General features: G+C 36.4%; 1 protein-coding gene across 2 annotated transcripts in view; it reads right to left on the bottom strand.

Moving 5' to 3' along the window:
• The window catches only part of UBA6 (ubiquitin like modifier activating enzyme 6), a 79,806-nt gene that overhangs the window by 54,362 nt on the left and 2,118 nt on the right, over positions 1-23,326 (bottom strand). For both annotated transcript variants that reach the window (XM_024747676.1, XM_024747677.1), the window contains exons 2-6: positions 21,303-21,365; positions 7,936-8,030; positions 7,368-7,396; positions 3,217-3,311; positions 2,520-2,631 (exon numbers count right to left, since the gene is read on the bottom strand). In XM_024747676.1, coding sequence (XP_024603444.1) covers positions 2,520-2,631; positions 3,217-3,311; positions 7,368-7,396; positions 7,936-8,030; positions 21,303-21,365 — 394 coding nt within the window. The remainder of the gene's footprint in view (positions 1-2,519; positions 2,632-3,216; positions 3,312-7,367; positions 7,397-7,935; positions 8,031-21,302; positions 21,366-23,326) is intronic.

The raw sequence follows: 23,326 nt of genomic DNA, 5'->3' as shown, positions 1-23,326 counted from the left end.
TTGGTAGGTGCCCTAGTTGTGCAGAGACATGAATTCTGCATCCTCCTAGTCCACCATCTTGATTCCGCCCTCTGCCGAGTACATTCTTGCTTCAGTTTCTGATATATCCATTTCCCAGGGCCATCGGGCAGGCTGGCTCCTGACTGGCGTGCACACTCGTGCTGGTGGTCACGAAGACCGGAATTCTGCACCTGGAGAAACTTTTCGGCTGGCCGGGCAGCCACAGGGAGGTGGACAGGGGCAGTACTATGTTTTATGTTAAGTTCTCAGCTTGCGAAATTTTAGAATATAACGGATTATAAAGTTTACTCCAAACTTATGTGAGGGCAGGCCTATCGTTATGAACTCCCAGAGAAGATCTTTTTTTTAATTCAGAGCTCAAAAGAAAACAGACAAGCTTCTTGTTCTGATGGGCAAAGATTGTTCTCCTATACTCTTTCATTAAGGGTGTAGCTTTCTGAGGTTCCAGAGAGCTACAAAAGGTGGTATGTCTCAATTACACTTTTCCATCATATATAGACAAATTTTATCGTTTTTGTGTGACCATTAATTCACAAGAAATGTGGTTACTGATACAGGCAAACCCTGTCCCTGAAAATGACCACAGCCAACAGTTAACTGGTCTTCTGTTAGCTACCTATTCATTTTTGGTCTCTGAGCACGTCCCTTACATATTCTGACCTCATGTAATCATTGAAAAGGAAGTCTATTAAGCAATTCTATTGTAGACAGTCTATGAAGCATCTTTGTAGCAGGATGGATTTCAAGTTATCCAGTCAAGAATGGAAGTCTACACTGATTCTTAAGTGGGTGTGATATTATGATTATAGTAAGAAATATATATTTTGGTCTTCATCCAAGGTTCCTGCCACATAGCTCCTACCACACTTGTAATTTCCTATATAAGAGCTATAGGTGCATCTTTTGTTATAATATTTAGTTTTGTCCTATTTCCTGAAATAGCTTCAGAGTGATAAAGATGAAGTGAATGTCTTGTTATTCATAACAAGCCCTTTCAGCCACACCTGAGTTTATGTTAATGAGGAGACTTTTGGAAAGCCCCTAAGGATGCGGGCTGGTTGTTAGAGGAACCAACCTTAGTATGTGAGGTTCAGAACTTTCAGCCCTATCTCCCAGATCTCTGGGGCTGGAGACCGACTTAATCACCAACGGCCAATGTGTTACTCATTCATGCTTACATAATGAAGCCTCCACAAAAATCCCTGAACCAGGAGCTTAAGAGAGCTTCCAAGTTTGTGAACATGGCATACCTGAAGAGGGCATGGGAGCTTGGCAACCCTTTCCCCATACCTTGACCTATGAATCTCTTCTATCTGGCAGTTCCTGAGTTATAGCCTTTTACAAAAAACTGGTGATCTAGTAAGTAAACTCTTTTCCTGAGTCTGTGTGCTGCTCTGGCAAATTAACTGAACCTGAGGAAGGGGATGTGGAAACCTCTGATTTACAGCCAGTCCTCAGAAGCACAGGTTACAACCTGGACTTGAAATTGGAGTCAGAAAGGGTTGGAGGGTGTGGGTTCTTGTGGGACTGAGCCCTTAACCTGTGGAATCTAACACTATTTCTCCAGGCAGACAGTATCAGAACTGGATTAAACTGCAGGACACCAAGCTAGGTGTCCAGAGAGTTGGAGAATTGTTTGGTGCTGGGGGGAAAACCCACATGCATATAGTCACACAAGTGCCAGAAGTATTGAGATCTTAAAGAAACACAAACAAACAAAAAAAAAAAAAAAAAAAAAAAAAAAAAAAAGAAACACAGAAGTGCTTTTCCCTAGACGATGGATAACATCATAATTTAATCACAGGGAAAATCAGGGTCAATCTAGTCATTTTTAGAACTTTCAAGGTGCTGAGAAATTTTGTTTTTATTTGTTACCTGACTTACACTGAATTGTTGGTCCACATTATTTACTTCCTTGTTCCTGGGTTACACATTACTCTCTGCCCATGGCCTTAGGAAGAGTATAGTGTGCTTTCCTGCTCCTTTACTTTGGGTTTGTCCATGTGACCTGCTTTGGCCAACAGACTATTAATGGAAGCAACACAAACAGAGGCTTAAAATGTGTTTGAATGGTTACACTCGCTCCTTTGCATTTCTGCTATTGCTATGAGACCATGTCTTAGGTAGCCTCCTGGTCCCAGAAGAGAGGTACACGGACCAGAACCCAGACTGTGGAGTTCAAGTTTAGCCTAGAATAGCAGAACTCAAACTGACATGCAGATGCACGAGAAAGAAATACATGTTGCTATAAACCACTAAATTTGGGTAGTTTTTCATGTACATTACTGTGAAAATAGCTGACCAATATATTTACTTTGTGAGTAGTTCCTAGGCCCTTTCCCTAAAACAAAGCACTTGAAATGTATTAGTCTAAGTCTTTTTACCTGAAATTTTTTGAGCTGCTCAACAGACTAGGTTAAACTAGTTATACTATATTAATACATAATGATTTGCCTTGGAGTCTGTCAATAACATCTAATATAAAATGGAGTACCAACCTGGTATTTATGTAAGAAGGAAAGATCGGTAGTTTCATTTAAAGGAATAGAAGATGATGTGACATGAACATATGGATTTAATTCTGCAATACGATGAAGTACAGCTTCAGCCCTAAAACAAGAAAAGAAAAAGAAAAAAGACTTTTACTACTCTTTTGTTCAATAAATATACTCAATCTTTCAAACTTAGACACTTTGATGACATCAGAAGAACGTGAATGTTACAAAATTTCATGGGAATTTAAACTGGAGAGGAATAAAAGAAGTTAAAACTTATTTTTACTGAACAATCTTGAGATGTAGCACACTGTCATATTCCATAGTAATAGCATATGTAATAGCATAGTAATAGCATAGTAATATGGAATATGAATATAGCATATTCACATAATCTCAAAGTGTACCCTTATAGGTCAATGCTCCTTAAGGCTCTTAATGATTCAGTAATAATAAAGACCTACTTAAACAATCTTAAAGAAATGCATTTCTAGGTAGCAATGTGAATGTATTAAATTTTTGACAAATATAAATAATTAAATGTCAACACTTACTTATCTACAGTAGAGTGAATTTATGGTTATGAGTTAAACAACTATGATTTAACTGGTGTTCTGGATACAGAAAATATTCTAAGTAACTACAACAGTAAGAAAAAAGAAAAATCCTATGATAATACATCAAAATATCTTATCTTCACCTGTTTCTCATACTAACAACATCATCTTCACAGAGAAAGAAGTTGGTTCCTAGATCCCATGCTTGGCATTCTTCTGTATCATGAATTGTAAGTGCCTTCAAAAAAGAGAAAACTATCTGTTAAAGTCAGGAGTAAGACAAGGATGCTCACTATTTCCAATACTATTTACACTGACTTGGAAGAATTATCTAATTAGACAATAGAAAGTAATTAAAGTCCTAGTAATTGGAAAGGTTATAAAGTTAGATCCATTCACAGATGATATGACTATATACATCTGGAAACCCAGAAAAGTTCATGGAAAAACTACTCTGTTTTTTTTTATAACGCAAAATAATTTTTTAATGCTAGTATATGATTTTTTTGGTATAGATTACTGTTACATTAACTTGAATATAGCTTCATTATTCAACTGTCAACTGTGAAGTGAGATAAGACAAATGTTAAAAGCAGGGTTTTGATTACTTAACACAGTAAAATTGTAATTCCAAGTTACAGACGTTCATGTAACGATAGTTGTATACTGATGACAATAAGAGTAATACTTTCCACTTATGACATTTATCAATAACAATTCTCAATTAATTAAGTAAAAAATAATTAACATGATGGTAATATTGTAATTCCAAATAAATATACTATATGCTTGCTGTAGGTGTGTGTATATGTACTTTATTTTTCAGATAGTACTGAACCCTAGTTGACTTTAAAAAAATGAATAAATTAGGCATATTACCATGCACTTACATCACCAGGGTGCCTTTATGCTATGTGAAAAACTACTTTAAAAAACAGTAAGAGAATTTAAGTTTAGAAAAGTAGCACATTATACAGATCAACATATATACAAAGATTTTAAAAATTCACATAAACTAACATTTCCAAATGGTCATGTTCTAAGTAAGAAAGAAAACTGACTAACTGGAAAATATATTTTTAACTTATATTTCAAGCCACAAATCTTATAGAAAAAGGGGCAAGGTATATGAACGCAGAGTATACTGAAAAAGAAATACATAGGGCCCTTTAAAATATTTAAGCACGTTCAACCTTACTCAAGAATGAAACACCTTTTCTCATTCATCAGAATGGCATAAATCCAAATTGGTGAGAGTGAAGTAAATCAGACATTCTCATACATTACTGGTGGGAATATGAAGTAGCACAAAACCTCAAAGGAAAAAAATTGGCATTCTTTAGCAAAATGACAAGTACATTTCTCCTTTGACACAGCAATCCCACTTTTAAGAATCTATCACAAAGACACACTGGAAATAATACAAAAATACATATGTACAGGACTCTTAGCTGCAGCACTATGTGTAATAGCAACAGACTGGAAATAATCAAAATGTCCACCAATGAGGAACTGGGTATAATTACGTATGATACATCAACACAACATATATCCATGCAGCTATGAAAAAAATAAGTGAAAAAATATATTTATCACTATGGAGTAATACCAGGATATGCTGGTATGTGATAAAAAGCAAGGTAGAAGTATGGCACTTTACCTAAGAAAGGCAGGTGGGGATAAATATGTACATACACACATACAGATTTGCATGTCTATATGTATGTATTTGCTTATATTTAAAAACAGATTAAAAAAAGAAGGCAATCTAATAAGGGAAGGAGGAAATAGGGTAGAGAGATGCTAGACTTACCTGAATATACTTTGCTTTATAAATTTGACTTTGAATTATATGTCTCATATAATAATAAAACTAAATCAAGTTAAAAAAGCAATCCCTAAAAATCCAAAGTAAAATGAATAAATGGACAAAACTATCTATTTGAATTTGTTGCATAATTACACAAAGGAATTATTTAAAGTGACTTAAGAAAGCAGTTAATTTGTCTGCCAAATCCAGATGGGATACTAAGGATAAAACAATTTATCTTAAACTGTTTTCAATAATCATATTGTTCTAATAATGCTGGAACTGTTATTCCAAAACTATGTCATAGATATAACAGGATATAATATAGGATAAAGCAAATAAGTAATCAGGTTCATGTCATTAAGACCCAAAACCTTATAGTAAGAGAAGAGATACAAATATAAAATCTAAGAAGTAAATAAGTAAGTACCCTGTAATCCTAAACTTGAAACTCAGAAATTTCAGTGTTCATTCACAATGAATGTTCTAGCTCTGTCCACTGGTAAGACTTTACAGGCAGTGACAACCAAAGAATACTGGGGTAGTGTCAAAAGGACTCAAGGACTTCAAGAAGATCCCCCAAAGCAAAGATGAAACAATCTGAGCATCAATGACTCAAAACACATCAAATATGTTTAAATCCATCATGATGTTCCCATACACACATACCACCCAAGTTTCACCTGTCACTGTTGAGGATTCAGAGAAAACCAGTGATTTTGAAAAGTAGTAAATAAAGGGGGAAAATCAAGTATTTATCTTGCCTTTTACACATGTACTAACTATATGTAGCGAAACCAAACAAGTGATGAATGGAAACTTTTCTAAAATATTATTCCCATTAATAAATGAAATAGAAATGACACAAATAGAATATCACAGCCCCAATAAAATAATGATCTAGGCAGTGATCATTAATAGGTAGTAATAATCACAAAAAAAAGATAACAGAATATTATTTCCTCCTGATGGGAGAACACAATATCACTTGTGAAGCAGTAGTGCCAAAAGAATCAAATCTGAATCTGATTCTCTGGATATAACGACTAGTTTATAAGAAATACAGAGATGGAGGTACACGTGACAAATGACCTGATTTCTTTAAAAAGTAAATTGAAAGAAAGAAAAAGAATCAGGGAAGGGAAATCTATTGATTCAAAGAAACCAAGTCCAGTATATGGACTTTACTTGGATCCTGATTAGAACAAAATAAATTTAAGAAAAATTCTTTCTTTAGACGACTGGGAAAATATGGACTCTAACTAGATACTTGACGATTGTGGTAGGCAGGCTTCAAAGATACCCCAATGATTCCCACTTCCTGATATTCAGGCCTTTGTGCAATCCTGTCTCCTCCTAGTGACTTGCTTTTAAGGACTACAGCATAGGTGATGGAATGTCACTTCTGAGATTAGGTTACAAAAGACTGCGATTTATCTTGCTAGCACATTCCCTTTTTTTTTTTTTTTGCAGTATGCAGGCCTCTCACTGTTGTGGCCTCTCCCGTTGCAGAGCACAGGCTCCGGACGCGCAGGCTCAGTGGCCATGGCTCATGGGCCCAGCCGCTCCACGGCATGTGGGATCTTCCCGGACCGGGGCACGAACCCGTGTCCCTTGCATCAGCAGGCGGACTCTCAACCACTGCGCCACCAGGGAAGCCCCTCCCTTTCTTGTCTTTTGCTTGCTTACTCCGATGGAACAAGCTGCCATATTGTGAGCTGCCGTATGAAGAGGGCCACATGGCAAGGAACTGAGGGTGACCTCTGACTAATAGCCAGCAAGGGACTGAGGTGGGCAAGTTGAACGACACAACCTTGCCACTGAATCCTATCCATAACTACATGCGCAGGTTTGGGAAGCAGATCCTTTCCCTAGCCTCAAGATGACTGCAGGCCCTGCCAATATCGGTGACTGGAGCTTTGTGAAAGATCCTCAGAGGAATCTGCTAAGTTGCACCTGATTCCTGCCCCAAAGAAACTGAGGTAAATGCTGTTGTTTAAGTTGCTAAGTTCTGTTTAAAGATAACAATGATCTTAAAAAACTGTTAACGTTTTTAGGTGTGGAAGTGATACTGTGGTTATGTTTTCAAAAGGCACCCTTATCTTTTAGAGGTTTATAGTAAAATATTTAAGAATGATATAATAGGATGTCTGAGATTGATATTAAAATAATTTGGCAGTTGGGGGCAGTGGGGAATGGGAAGAAGATACATGAAACAAATCTGTCTATGAGCTAATAACTGCAGGTGCATGATGGATACATGGGGTTTTGCTAACACTATTCTCTTTTTTTGGATAATTTTGAAATTTTCTGTAATAAAAAGCTTTTTAAAAGGAGGAAAATAGAGAATTATGACAATTTTGCTACTAAATGAAGAAGGAATAATTAGGCCAAAGTGTAACTAATATTACCACTACGGATGAGAGGAAAAAAAAAAAAAGAGTTCATAACAAACAATTCTTCTTACCAAGGACATTTACTCACCTTAATCCCTGCAAGAACAAGATTCTTTGCTATAAAGGGGGAAGAAAAAAAAAAAGGAATAGCTTAATATTAGGAATTGTATATTAGATATGTCTTCATGGAGTTTGGTTAAATCTCTGAATAATTTTAACTTTTTACTACCTAAGAAATATAGGTTCCTTAGAAAATATGGATGAACAAAAGGAAAAAAATAAAATTTTCCATAATCAAACCACACTGAGATAATCATTCTTAAAATTTCAGTGTATGCTTCCAGACATGCTGTTATGAATGTGTGCATGTGTGCTCTACCATAATGAATTAATGGATACAGAGAAAGATCATTAATAACTATCAACATCACAAAAAGAGAAGCAGGAGAGTCATTACTGGTTCCTTGTGGAAGAATGTAACAGTATGAAATACTCTTGCCCCAGCTGCCCCCCCCACCCAAAATCAAAACTGAACCTGATCAAGGTTTTGGATCTAATTTCCTTTATAGAAAATAATACAAGGGAAAGGAATTAAATTCTTTAAATTATGTTGCTCAAAAGCATCATATAAAATTATGAATAAAAATACTGCTTACCAATTTCCAAACCAAGACCACCCATACCACTTAAGAAAACATGGGACTTGGCCATCTTCTGCATTGCTGTGTCTCCAAGAACGTACCTCTGTCGACTACATGTAAAACACAATGAAAATTATTTTACCAAAATTGTATATCCTTTTAAAATCATTTGTGAACTAATAACCGGGCAGCTAGATCCTGCCCATAGACTTGTTTTGGATCACTTGCATAGTGTTTAAAAGTTCTTAATTAATGTCAAATATATGACATATTTTTAAAAATTAGAAGATTTGGCAGCACAGTCCACATTCCCTCATGGCTACAGAGTTGAGTAGGAGTTGCCCTGTTCAGAGAGGGAGGACTATGTGATCTAGATTTGCCACAGTTCCCATCCTTCTCCTCTCATTTACTACCTCGGTGGCCACCACAGGCATCTGAGTTTGCCACTTCCACTTAAAGCCTTTCACTGTGAAAAGGATTTCTCAGGCAAAAATTTGGTTTCCTTCTTGGAGTTTAGATGACTTAAGTAGTTTTCAAACATTATTTTAAATATAAAAGCTGATAAATTATATAAAGAACCTTGTTAAGTCATCCATCCTAACAGTCACAAGGCAGTATCAGGATGAGAATTTCAAAAAATACACATTGGCAATTTTAAAAAGTTAGATATAGTAATAGTCAATATTAAGAGTTTATTTGAAAGAACATTCATTAACTTGATGCTATACTAGTTTTTGAAGATAGGGGCATTCTAATGGCTTCTCACCAGAATTATTTTGAAAGATGAGTTCAGTATAAATAAATAATTCCAGAGCCCCTTGGGTTGTAAGTATTTCTTTTGGCTTTTTTTTTTTTTTTTGCAGTATGCGGGCCTCTCACTGTTGTGGCCTCTCCGTTGCGGAGCACAGGCTCCGGATGCGCAGGCTCAACGGCCATGGCTCACGGGCCTAGCTGCTCCGTGGCATGTGGGATCTTCCCGGACCAGGGCACGAACCTGTGTCCCCTGCATCGGCAGGCGGACTCTCAACCACTGCGCCACCAGGGAAGCCCAAATATTTCTTTTGGAATTGACACACATGCACATTTACAGATGCTGGTTTAATGTATGTTTAATATATAGATGTTTATTTAATTTCCATATTTCATCTATTGATATTCAAGATAAAAGCCTGAAAAAGGGTCTCTTGTTTAGTAAGAAGAAACTTTATAAACACAAGCTATCTTTACTATTTCCATCCTTACTCCCTACAATATATAATAAAAGCTAGACTTTTCTTCGTTTTTTTAAAATTTATTTTATTGAAGTATAGTTAACTTACAATGTTGTTAGTTTCTGCTATACAGCAAAGTGATTCAGTTATACATATATATATATTCTTTTATTATATTCTTTTCTATCATGGCTTATTACAGGATATTGAATATAGTTCCCCATGCTATACAGTAGGACCTTGTTGTTTAACCATTCTATATATATAAGTTTGTGTCTGCTAATCCGAAACTTCCAATCCATCCCTTCTCCACGGCAACCACAAGTCTGTTCTCTATTAGACTTTTCTTTTTAAATTGGTATTCACCATTTCTGCTTCAGAGATAAAATCGATTGATTTATTTATGAAATATTTATTGAATATCTACTATGGTATGTATGGAACAGTGTATTATATAGTCTTACAACCCTTATTTGTGTATTCCTAAACAATATATTTAAGTTTTGTCTGTTTTGTAACTTTATATAAACAGGATCATTTGAATACTTTTATGAGTTATTCGTATCAACGTAGCTGTTCATTAATTTTCATTTCATGTTGTATTCTATTATACTGTACTATTCTATTGTGATAATTTACCATAATTTACCTATTCTACAGTTTTTGACAGTTACCAATAATGAGACTGCGTATTCTTATATATGTATCATGGTACAAGTGCAGTAGTTTCTATAGCACATATACCTAGGAGAGGAAATGCAGGGTTAACTATTAGACAACGCCAAACTGTTTTCCAAAGTGGATGTACCAATTTACTCTCCTCCTGGCAGTGTATCAAAGCCCCCATAGTTTCAAATCCTTAATGTGTTGGAAAAAGTTAACATAGCAGGCCTGATCTTTAGCCTGCTTATGGGAGCTAGCCCTTGGCCACTGCCTGTGAACTTGGCTTTTGAAATGTTTCCTATGCTAATAATTCTACTTTTCTATTTTTCTTCCCTGAGTTTCCTGAAATAAAAACTCCTTAATTTTTAGGTTTTCTATTCTAAAATACACATGTAGAACTTTTTTTTTTTTTTTTGCGGTACGCGGGCGTCTCACTGCTGTAGCCTCTCCCGTTGCGGAGCACAGGCTCCGGACGCGCAGGCTCAGCGGCCATGGCTCACGGACCTAGCCGCTCCGCGGCATGTGGGACCCTCCCAGACCGGGGCACAAACCCGTGTCCCCTGCATCGGCAGGCGGACTCTCAACCACTGTGTCACCAGGGAAGCCCCACATGTAGAACTTTAACTGATCTTAAACAGCATCCCAAATTTTGATCCATAGTAGTTTAAATTACTATTCTCCAATTTTAATCATGATTCTTTTTTTGACTTATGGGTTCATCTGAAGTGTATTTTTAAATTTCTAATTTTATGAGGCATTTTACAATTACCTTTTGTGTTGACTTCTAGCTTAAATGTATTGTGAATAGACATCACAATCTATATAATTTTCACTCTTTAATATTTGAGAAATTTCTTTGGTCAATTTTACAAATGTTCCATGGGTTCTTGAAAAGAATGTGTACTCTACAGTTGTTAGATACAACATTCCTTATATGTGCATTAGATTAATCTTAATAATCATGCTGATGAACTCTATACCTGTTCTGACTTTTTTGTTCGCTTGTTCTCTTGATTACTAAAAGCAACATTTAAAAAATGCCCCACTATGATTGTAAATTTGTCTATCTTCCTTATATATCAGTACCTGAACAGTGCTGACATGTAAGAATAACAGCCAAAACTCAGTGTTTATTACACACCATGCACTGTTTTAGTGTTTTATTTGTATTAACTCATTTAATCCTCACAAAAATTCTGTAAGTTCTATTGTTATTCCCATTTTTACAGAGAGGAAAACTTAATCATAGAGAAATTAAGCAATTTATAAATAGTGGAGGCAAGATTCAACCCAGGCAGTCTGGTCTTAGCATCCATATTCTTAACCACTATACTACACTGCACATAGATTAAGAAAGTTAAATCATTCTACAAGGCTTTTACAGGAAGAAAAAAAATCAGTTCCTGACCTAACTCTTCCCTACCCTGATTCCCAAGTCCTAAGAACAACCACCCTCAATTCTTTTAATTATTTCTTCTAATATTTACCCCCTTCTTTCTCAATAACATGTCTGTACTTTTTCTTGATTTTTCAGTTTTACATATTACCTATTAACTTCCAACTAAGAAAGACAGAATGACTTTTCTGAATACAAATCTGGTCAAATCATTTTCCTGCTTTAAAAACTCCAGTGGTTTCCTATTTCCCTTATGATAAAGTCTAGACTCTAATATTAGTCACAAAGCTGTTCATAATCTAGTCCCTGCTTGGCTCTCCATTCTCATTTTTGTCACTCTACCAACAAACTCCATGTTCCAGGTGTACTAAAGGTTTTCAGTTCTCCAAACGTGTTTTCTCTTTGGCTATTAGATGTTTTTCTGAAATATTCCTCTCCCCCACTATTTTATGCCTGAATAACTCCTACTTGTCCTCAGGTCTCAAATTATATATTATTTTCTCCCATGATACTTCCCCTGATACCCCTAAACTTTCATAAAACAGTGTTAGATCATCTTCTGTGTGCATCCATAACACCCTACATTCAATCTATTATAACAATTAACACAGTGCATTTTCACTATTTGTCTATTTTTCCTAGGAGATGTAGATTCCTTAAGACAGGGCCTGCCTTATTTACTACTGTATCCCCATTGACTAACAGGGCCTGGAGCATAGCAGACACACAAAACCAATTTGCTAAATTAATGAAAGAAATGAACTGGCACACAAGAACAACACTTTTATGCTCTACTAAGCAGAGGGCTTGAATTCTTTTTTCTACGTTCACAGTCACAAAAACTACATTAGAAAAATGTTTTTCATCTCACACTTGTCTTCATCAATTATTTTTAAGATTACTTAGGTAAATAATGAATAGCCATGACACAAACGTGGTTATAAATGACAAAGAACATCCAGACAAAAGAATAAAATTAAGATATATGAGTCAAGGTTTTCAAAGAATCATATAATCTCAGACAAATTCTCAACAGTTGATTAAATTACCTGCCTTTTCAATGCTGGCCACCAAGGGTAAGGGTACTAAGTAAGTGCCTAGTCTGTGCTAGGCAATGGCAGGTACTCTGCAATTGACCCTTAAATCTTACCGGATGGGATTTAAAGAGCTGAGAGTGTAACTTCAAGCCCAGCACTGATACATTACAGCTGACTGTATTAAATAGACATGCAACATACCAGTGAATGTACCCAGTAAAAAGGAAATTTCCAAGGCTAACTACTCTACTTTTAAAGAGTCCTATTTATTAAAGATTCTCCCTTTAATGAAGGTACAATATCTCCCTGTAGTTTTCACCACTAGTCCTAATTTTACTTCCTTGGGGCCATAGGGAACTTGTGTAATCCCTCTTCTATGTGACAGCCCTCCAAACATTTGAAGATGGTATTCAGGTTCCTCCAGGTTTCTCCAGGCTAAACATCTCTAGTTCCTTAAACAACTCCAAACATGGCATCATTTTGAGTCCCCCTCAACACTCTAATCACTGTCTTCTGGATGTACTTCAATTATCTTCAGGCATTCATAAATTTATTAAAATATCTATTTCAAGGCAGGCACTGGCACTGTGTGGGGATCAAGATAGCAACAACCTCATGAGGTACTGTGAGGATTAAATTATTTAAAATAAAATATATAAAATACCTAGGAGGATGCCTGCGACATGTTATTGGGGGAGATAAATAATCAAATAGTCCATTATTAAGTACTATATACAGAAGTACCAGAAACTAAGGGAACCTGAAATCCAGAAGAGAAAGTGATTATCTCTATCAGTGGAGGTCATGGAAAGCTTCACAAATGAGGTTCATCCAAGTTGAAATCTGAAGACTTAAGAGGAGTTAAATTAATCAAAGAAGGAAAAGCATTCTATGCTAGGAAAAAGAAAAGCATGAAAAAGAACGGCAGGTAAGAGATATATAGTATGTACCTAAGACTTCCACTTCTGGCCTTGGTTAAGTAACAGGGACCAGATTTATCCTCTTTCTGCCTTAAACAATTGAAAACTGGACAATATAAATGAAACAACAGATTTGAGACATTGGAAAATAGGTAACTGAGGACAGTAATCTCAGAGGAGAAAAATAAATGAGGTGAGTTTTATGATTGCCTAGCCTGGAGAGTTTCCAGGAGACAGAGCAGGAAGGGAAACCTAAGAAGAGCCTGGTGGTCTCCTTGTTGAATTGAAGAGAGCGAGTTGTGAATTCAAAGCTAGAATTTGTGAGCAGAAAGATGCACAGAGAGAACACCAGACATCTGTAGAGGGTTCTCCTTGAGTCTTCAGCTAAGTTACGATGAGGAAACAACCTCAAGCTGGGGAAAGAACCAGGTGACAAGTGCAAGTGAAACAATCACTGTTTTTAAAAAGGGTCAGAAAGAGTTTATGTTCCTCTCCAGCCAAATGGAAAACCTTATAATACAGAGAGCACTGGATAGAATACTCCAAAGAATATTACATCAATACTGGGGGAAAAGTAACCTCAGAATTGAGTCTCCTCTCATCTCACCTAACAAAGCTTAAAAGTAAGTAAGCCTTGAGAAAATAAAATTGTTTTCAAGTAATTTAACTGTGTCCCTGAAAAAGCTCAAGAATATTTAAAGGAATTCAAGGTTATCCAGCAACCAAAAAAGTAAAATTCATAATGTCTGACATACACTAAAAAATTACAGATATGCAAAAGAGCAAGAAAATACAACTTACAGTGAACAGAAAAATCAACAACAGAACACATTTAGAAATGACAGATGATAGAATGTGTAAACAGGCATTAAAATAATTAAAAATATAATTCATATGCTCAAGAAGCAGCAAAACTTTCAGAGATGAAAACTATAAAATCTAAGATGAAAAATACTCTGAATGGAATTAACAACAGATTCGACACTGCAGAAGTGAACCTGAAAACATGGCAATAGACTTTACAAACTGAAACAGAGATGAAAACAAAAAAGACTGGGAAAAAAAACCCAAACAAACCCCCAAACCCAGAGCTTAAATGAGCTGCAGGACAACTTCACTTGGTCTAATATATGTGAAACTGAGGTCCCTGAAAGAGACTAGAGAAAGGGGGAGAGAAAAACAAAACTGAAGAACTAAACAGTTAAAATTTTTCCAGGAACACAATAAACTCACAGACCATGATGCAAACAAAGAACAAGATATATAAAGAAAACTATACCAAGGCATATCATAATTATTTAAAACTGGGGATGATGAGGAAATATCAAAAAAATCAGAGAAAACAGATCATGCAGAGGAAAGGTACAAATGACAACTTTCTCCCAGGAAAGCAGTACAAATCAGATGGCAGCGGCACAACATTTTTATAACACTGAAAGGAAGACACTGTCAACCTAAAATTCTATACTCAATTTCAAAAAAAGGAAGTAAAGACTTCATTGGACATACAAAAGGTGAAAGAATTCATTGCTGGCAGACCTTCACTATAAGAAATGTTATAGCAAATCCTCAGGCAGAAGGAAAATGATACCAGATGGAAATCTTAATTTACACAAAGGAATAGAAAATATCAGAAATGACAAATCTATGGATAAATACAAAACCCCCTTTTCTTTATTTTTAAAATCTCTTTTAATGATAATTGACTGCTTAAGCCAAAACCAATAATGTACTGTGAGTTTATAACACATGTACAAGTAAAATGTTAAGACAACAATAACTCAAATCCTGGAACAGGAAAAACAGAAGTACACTGTTGCAACCTTCTTATGTCATACAGGAAGTGACAGAATAAGATTTGAACATACACTGTGACACATTAAAGATGTACACTATAAATCATAAAGTAATCACTAAAAAAGGCAAAAGAAAGAAGTACAGTTGACTCTTGAACAACACAGGTTTGAACTGTGTGGGTCCACTTACACGTGGATTTTTTTCAATAAATATACAGTCAGCCCTCCATATTCACATCTGAGGATATGGAGGGCCAACTGCATTCATTGTACTACATCACTTGATGTAAGAGGCTTGAGCATCCATGGATTTTGGTGTACATGGAGGCTCCTGGAACCAATCCCCCAAGGGTAGTGAGGGTCACCTGTAGAGTAACATGCCAATTAAAGGAGATAAAATATAATTAAAATACTCAATTATTCAAAAAAAAAAAAAAGGAGAGAGAGAAAAAAAGGAACACCAGTAACAGATTAGGCAATTAGAAAACAAACAGCAAAAACAGTATCAACATTCCACATTAAATATAAATGGTGTAAACACTCCATTAAAAGACAAACTGTCAGGGACTTCCCTGGTGGTCCAGTGGTGAAGAAAACACCTTTCAATGCAGGGGACGTGGGTTTGATCCCTGGTCAGGGAACTAAGATCCTACAAGCTGCGGGGCAACTAAACCCTCGTGCCACAACTACTGAGCCTTTGCGCTCTGAAGCCCGTGTGCCACAACTAGAGAGAAGACTGCCCACAAATAAAGAAGCCCGCACGCTGCAATGAAGAGCCTGCGCGCCACAACTAAGACCCAATGCGGCCTAATTAATTAATTTTTAAAAAAAAGACTGTCAGATTGAATAAAAAGAAAAATCCGACTATATTCTATCTATAAGGAGCCCAATTTGAATACACAAATGAAAGTCAAAGGGTGGAAAAAGATATCATGCTACCAATAATCAAGAGAAAAGCAGACTTTTAATATCAGATAAACAGATTTCAGAGCAAAGAAAATCACCAGGATACAGAGAGCCATTTCATAATGATAAAATGGTCAATACATCAAGAGGACATAACAATTCTAAATGTTTATGCACTAATAACAGAGCTTCAACCTATGTGAAGCAAAAACTGGTAGAACTGAAATAAGAAATATACAAACAGGAAATTATGGACAACACCACTCTCTCAGTAACTGATATAAAGAATGACAGAAAATCAGTAATGATACAGAAGAGCTGAACAACACTATTAATCGATTTGACCTAATTGACATTGATAGGACAATCCAATAAATAACAGAATACACATTCTTTCCAAATGCACACAGAACATTGATCAAGATAAACCATATTCTGCACTAAAAAGCTTTAAAAAAAATTTAAGTCACACAAATTATGCCCACTGATAACAGTGGGCAGGCTGATGCCCATGCTGTTTGCTATAAGTAATGAAATCCTCTGTCTCTAACCCAGATGTTTCACACCTTATGTTAGCATCCACTAAAGAATAATAGGCTAGCTTTTAGCTTGTAAACAGGGCAAAATCAAATCCTAGACCCTGACAATATATACATAAATTTTGAACAAGGCTAAAGAATAGGATGTCAGAGTGTAAAGTGGTGAGAAGTGACATGGAGGCTAAAAAGAAAGATATGGCCATAACTCATGGTAAATTAGAAGCTACTGAATTCATAGGTACAGTACTATTCTTCATGATTTATTTGCAATTTGTGCACATTTTCTCATTAAATATTTAATGAATAAATGAAAGAAATGACTGGACTTAAAGGTTAAGTAACCTAAGATCATACACTAATAAATGGAGAATGATTCAAATTCATATCTAATACCTAAGTTCAAACTGTCAGCTACTGTTACGCTGTATCCATAAAAGGGCTTAAATGTATATTGTACAGTTTGGCCTCATCAGTGTAGATTATAGGGAATCATTTAAGGATTTTAAGCCAAGAAGCCATGGACTCCAAGGTAAGTGCCAAAAATACAACTTTGAATAACTTATGAAAGATGGATTAGAGACAAGAATAGTTTTAAAGAGAACACATAAGAGAATATTATAATAGCTCAATTGAGAGATTCCAAATGCAGGGAGAGAAAATGAAAGAGCTGGAATTAAGAGTTGTTTAAAAATAAAGGATTTAAAAAAGTTAATTTGGAAGATGACAAACAGGGAATAACCTAAGATGACACCAAGGTTTCTAGCTTAGGTTACTGAGTGGGTGTGGCACCATTTAATTAAGCTTGAGAATGGGAAGAGGGAAGGAAAAGGATTCCAATGGTGTTGAGTGCTACTTAATGCTGAAAATTTTATATTAAGTTTTTGCGTGAACACTTTAAGACTTAGATATTATTTTTAAGAGATGTTATTCTTATTTACACATGAGAAGTAGAAAGATTAAATAACTAGTTTTGGTTCATATAAATGTCAGGATTGGATGTGAACATTATCCTCTAAATCCAGAGACCATGTTCATTTCACTGTACAATAGTGTTTCTCTAAGAAGTAGATATTCTAACACAACACTGTAAATCAACTATATGTAAATTTAAAAAAAGGTAGTTATTTGCTCAACATCTGCCTGGTTTACCTTTAAAGTACCTTGTGGACTTCCCTGGTGGTCCAGTGGTAGAGAATCCGCCTTCCAATGCAGGGGATGCAGGTTCAATCCCTGGTCGGGGAACTAAGATCCCACATGCCACAGGGCAACTAAGCCCACGTGCCACAACTATTGAGCTTGCTCACCTCGATGAGACAGGCCATGTGCTGCAATCTACAGAGCCCACGTGTCCTGGAGCCTGTGTGCCACAACTAGAGAGAGAAAACCTGCACATCACAACTAGAGAGAAACCTGAGCAGACTGCATGCCGTCATGAAAAGATCCTGCGTGCCTCAACTAAGACCCAACATAGCCAAAACAAACAAACAAGAAAACAGCATCCTGTGTGCATTTAAAAACAAAGGTCTTGAGCTTGGAAGAAGAAAGCTGAGGAAAGGGATTCAAATATAGACAGAAAGCTAAAATCATGGAAATGGATGTGAACTAGAGTATGAACTGAGACAAAAATCCTCAAGTTGGAACCTGGCATTTATGGTGCAGGCAAAGCAAGAGCAGACTAAGAAAAGTCTCAGAAAGAAGTCGAGTAGAAGCAAATCCAGAAAAACTGTTATCTCAAAAGCCAGAGAAGTTTCCTCTAGTATTACACTAGAACACACACAGTTTTGATACTATTATGACTGTATTAATCCAGAAAGCTAAGAATGCCCTGGTGCTGCTCTGATATTCACACCCTGTTCATATAGTGATCTTTACACAGGAACCTATATGCAAGGAACATAAAAAAAGAGACAGCAAAGTATCACTAACTGAATTAGTTTTAATTACCTCCAACAGAGAGTTCTTTGGTAAAAGCAGAGTTAGAAAACCAAGGCTTTAGTCCTAAATTAGGACTCATTCATTTCTTTAGATAAATCTTGGGATTAGCAGGCTCAGGCATATCTTCAGAGGAAAAGAAATGGGCAGATCTACAGAACTGGCTCAAGTCTAACTAGCTGTCTAACTCACCCAGCAATTTGCTGGCAATAAAGATGCAAAATTAAATAGAGATGGGGCCCAGAATGCTGTCAGAAGTGCTCCCCCACCCCAAAAAAGAAATCTTTAGATTCTGAGAATAATTTCAGGTTTAGTTGATCAGTAACTATGAGGTAATTTAAGATTGAGTAATAAGAAAAAAGTGAAATATATTTAACAAGCCACTTTGTTAAAGTAGGTATTGAAACTGCCCTAAAAATATTTCCTACCTAAATATATGTACAAATATCAGACTTAGTTAACATTCAAGATTTGTAGATTTTACAGAGTTTCAGTTTCGTAGGAAAGCCTAAATGTTTACAAATAATTATAACCTGAGATTCAATTATTCATATCTGGGAAAAACTTGTATACCTAGTAAATATTAAACAAATTTCAATGACAATATTTAGGAATAAATAAATAGTATTTAAAGTATTGACCTTGGGGACTTCCCTGGTGGTGCAGTGGTTGGGAATCTGCCTGCCACTGTAGGGGCATGGGTTCGAGCCCTGGTCCAGGAAGATCCCACATGCTGCGGAGCAACTGGGCCCATGCGCCACAATTACTGAAGCATGTGCGCCTAGAGCCCGTTTTCCACAACAAGAGAAGCCACCGCAATAAAAAGCCCACGCACTGCAATAAGAGTAGCCCCCACTCACCGCAACTAGAGAAAGCCCTTGTGCAGCAATGAAGACCCAACCCAGCCAAAAATAAACTAAAAAGAAAAGACAACAGGTGTAAACGCATAAACTATAGTAAGAAGTAGTCTAGTATGGCCAGTGTACTCAGAGGAAAAGGTAGGTTTGGACTAACAAATAGCATTGGGAAAATTGGATTTCCAAAACAAAAGATGAAAAGATTAGAATTTAGACCTCTACCTTATACCATCCACAAAATCAACTCAAAATGGATTAAAAACTTAGACAAAAGACCTGAAACTATAAAACTTCTAGAAGAAAACACAGGAGGGAAACTTCTCAGCATTGGTTTTGGCAAGGATTTCCTGGATATGACACCAAAAGCACAGCAATAAAAGCAAAAACAGACAAGTGAGACTACCGCAGACTCAAAATCTTCTGCATAGTGAAGCAAACAATCAGCAAAATGAAAACGCAAACTATGGAATGCGAGAAAATATTTGCAAACCAGGTATCTGATAAGGGGTTTAATGTCTAAAATATATAAGAAACTACAACTGAATAGCACCCCCCCCACCCTGCCTATAACCTAATTAAAAAATGGGCAAGGACTAGACATTTCTCCAACAACAACACACAAATAGCGAACAAGAATATGAAAAGGTGCTCAACATCACATATCATCAGGGAAATGCAAAAACACGAGACAGCACCTCACACCTGTAAGGATGGCTATAATAAAACAAGAATAAAACCCGAGAAAATAACAAGTGTTGGTGAGAATGTGGAGAAACTGGAATTCTTGTGCATTGTTGGTGGGAATGTAAAATGGTCCAGATGCAATGGAAAACAGTATGGAGGTTCCTTAAAAAATTAAAAATAGAACTACCTTATGATCCAGCAATACCTGATCCTATATGAACTGCTATATATGATACCTAAATTGCTGTATAACTTTCAGTCCAGCAAACTGACTACAAGCGAACTGTAAGCCTACTTACCTAGCTTTGCAAATGGAAAATTTAATCTCCGGTTTACTGAAAATTATGTTCATTAATCAGCCATTATAGGATTGGAGGGATATAAAAATGTTTCACAAGGACTGTAACAAATAATGAAAAAAATTAGCTAATGCTATCTCAAGGAGCTGCCATTTGTTTTCCCAAGAATATGATCAGAAGGACATTAAGAACATCGTAATTACAGATGAAGAGTCCAAATTTAAGATGACTTCGGCGGTATAATCATAGTCAGGAGACCACATGGTGAAACAGTTTTCACGTAAGCAAAATCAAGTTAGTCTTTATCTCTTCTTCCAAGGTATAGTGCAAAATGTGACTTGAAATCAACATACCAGGTGGTATGTACCAGCTCCTCCTAAACTGCTCAAAATTGACTCTGCATCCCACATAAAAAAATATAGAAAAATCCAAAATACATGATGAGCCTATTGTTCCAAATTCTACCTACATAAAATTTATTTTTTCATGATTATTTATAGAGGAAATCTAAAAACTTTTAAACTGAGAGTATACTATCTTTCATGCAAACATCTCAAAGTATCTACTAGAAATGACAGCAATTTATGTGTTTTTAATTTTTCTTTAATTTTGAAAAAAGTATTTTTATTTCATGAAAAAATATGGTAAAAAAAGTCCCACTAAATTCCATTCAAATCACAGCTCTTCAATCACAAAATACTTCTCCACTGTCTATACAGTGCAAACATGCAATGTTGTTAATGAGATCACAGTGAAGTTAACATGGTCTCTAGATGCTACTGTATAACTAACTAAAGTGAAATGAATTGTCTCTCATGAGACTCCTGCACTATCAAGAACATAAATATGTACTCCTGTCCAGAAACAAGAGGTATATTTTGTAGTGGATAGCAAAATCATTTTTAGTCATATCATCTAAACCTAACGCAACCAAGATTTAAATATTATTCAAGCTTTCAGCCTACAGTAAAAAAAACAAAAGAAAAAACAAAAAAAGAAAGCCGAATTTTTAACTTGAGTGGAACTCTTAGAATATATATTACAAAATTTTGCATAGGCCTAATGGTGTCTTTGAATAAAACTACTCTGTTACTGGAGAACAATGAATGGGGAAAATGTTTCAGTTTCCATAAGGTACTTACCTGTATAATGCATCATCAATCTCCACAGATTCTGTTGGCATATTGGGCAAATTTGTATTCACACTGAAAAAAGAAAACATAACTTATAAGGGCCAGTATGGCTATTCAATACTCATATTCTGTAATACTCATATTCAATTATACATGGGATCAGATTCACTAGTTACTAAAACAGGTTTTACAAACCAGGTATATATTTTATTATTTACCACTTTACTTAGATTTTAAAACTAGATCAAGATTAAATTCACTGACTGCCTACCCTGTATTATAAAATTAGAGCCCATGGTTGTTTTATTCTCACGTGTTGTTTATCAATGCTACATATATTCTGATGGATCTATATTTTAGCAATTTTATTTGAGTGTCCCATAAACCTTCTATAATATACACACTTGGAATTTACCATATAATGATATCTAAGCTTATTTCTACATGTTTGACCTTTCCTCTGCCCTCCAGATTTTATGCATCTGCCAGAACAATATTCTGATGTCTAACTGGTATCACAAACATAACAAGCCTCGGGCTTCCCTGGTGGCGCAGTGGTGGAGAGTCCGCCTGCTGATGCAGGGGACACGGGTTCGTGCCCCGGTCTGGGAAGATCCCACATGCCGTGGAGCGGCTAGGCCCATGAGCCATGGCCGCGGAGCCTGCGCGTCTGGCGCCTGTGCTCCGCAATGGGAGAGGCCACAACAGTGAGAGGCCCGCATACCACAAAAAACAAAAAAAAACATAACAAGCCTCAAATAGAATTCAATTTCCCTTGCTTAATCTATTCTTCCCCAGCCTTTCCCAACTCACTTGGGACCACCAAGCAAATGATGCCACCATTTACTCACATGCTCTGGCCAAAAATCTAAGGATCTTTACTTGTTCCCTTATTTTCTCTATCTGTGAGTGCTGTTAGTTCTACCTTCAAAAGGGATCTCACATCTGATCACTTCTCACCATTTCAGTCAATACAATCTCAGGCCAAACCATCATCATATCTCATCTGAACTACTTCAAAGGCCTCCTAAACTATTCTATTTCTATTGCCCTTCCCTTTAATTAATTTTCCATCTAACAGCCTAAAACGTTTAGAATGTAGTCAGACATTACTCCCTAACTTAGAATTATCCTTCAGTAAGTTTTCTTTACCCTTAGAACAAAATTCAAACACCTTAGCATACATAATAGGGCCTTTATGTATGTCTCCCAGTTACCTGTCCAACCTCAACACCCACACCTCTCCCTCTGGCTCACTATCTTCAGCTACACTGGCCTACTTGATGGTTCTCAAAAAGCCAGGCTTGCTATCACTTCAGTGTTTTTACACTTGCTATTCCCTTTGCTTCAAATGTTCTTCCTTCAGATCTCTGAAAAACTGACTATTACCATTTAAGCCTCTATTAAAATATTGCTTCACAAACATCACAGACCATTCGGGATCACCCCACTGAAACTGAGCAGGACACTGTGGGGCCTTCCATGGGACAGATTTCCCCTCCCCGCTTGTTTGTACAAAAGTTTTAGCCTCCTAGGCTTTCCCCGAGTTCCAAACAGCAAATTTAATCAGAGAGATGAGAAAATGTAGAAACAAAGGAAAGCAGTCAAAGTAATAACAGTTTAGCCATAAAACAAGTCAAGGACCTTTCGTTGTCTTGCAAATGCCAGAACTCCCACAGGTGGACGAAGTTAACTGTGTGCTGAACTGCTGATCAACTGGAACCAGAAGGTTGATGACTGAGGTTCCAAAAACATTACCTTGTTACCTCACCATCAAGCAATCAGAGAACTGAGCATGGATCACACACCCCACAACCCTCTCCCTTCAGACTGTCTTTAAAAACCCTTCCCTGAAAGCCAATGGGGAGTTTCTGTCTTCTGAGCATGAGCTGCCTGCCCATTCTCTTTGCTTGGCCCTGCAATAAACTGTACTTTTCTTCACCATTACCTGGTGCCAGGAGATTGGCTTTGGTGTGCATTGGGGAAGCAGACCAAGTTTGGTCTAGTAACACAATCAACGAAGTGGCTCCCTA

The sequence above is a fragment of the Neophocaena asiaeorientalis genome, unplaced genomic scaffold (genome assembly GCF_003031525.2).
Source record: "Neophocaena asiaeorientalis asiaeorientalis breed wild unplaced genomic scaffold, Neophocaena_asiaeorientalis_V1.1 scaffold429, whole genome shotgun sequence".
NCBI lineage: Eukaryota > Metazoa > Chordata > Mammalia > Artiodactyla > Phocoenidae > Neophocaena > Neophocaena asiaeorientalis.
This window is presented reverse-complemented; position numbering and strand designations above follow the sequence as displayed.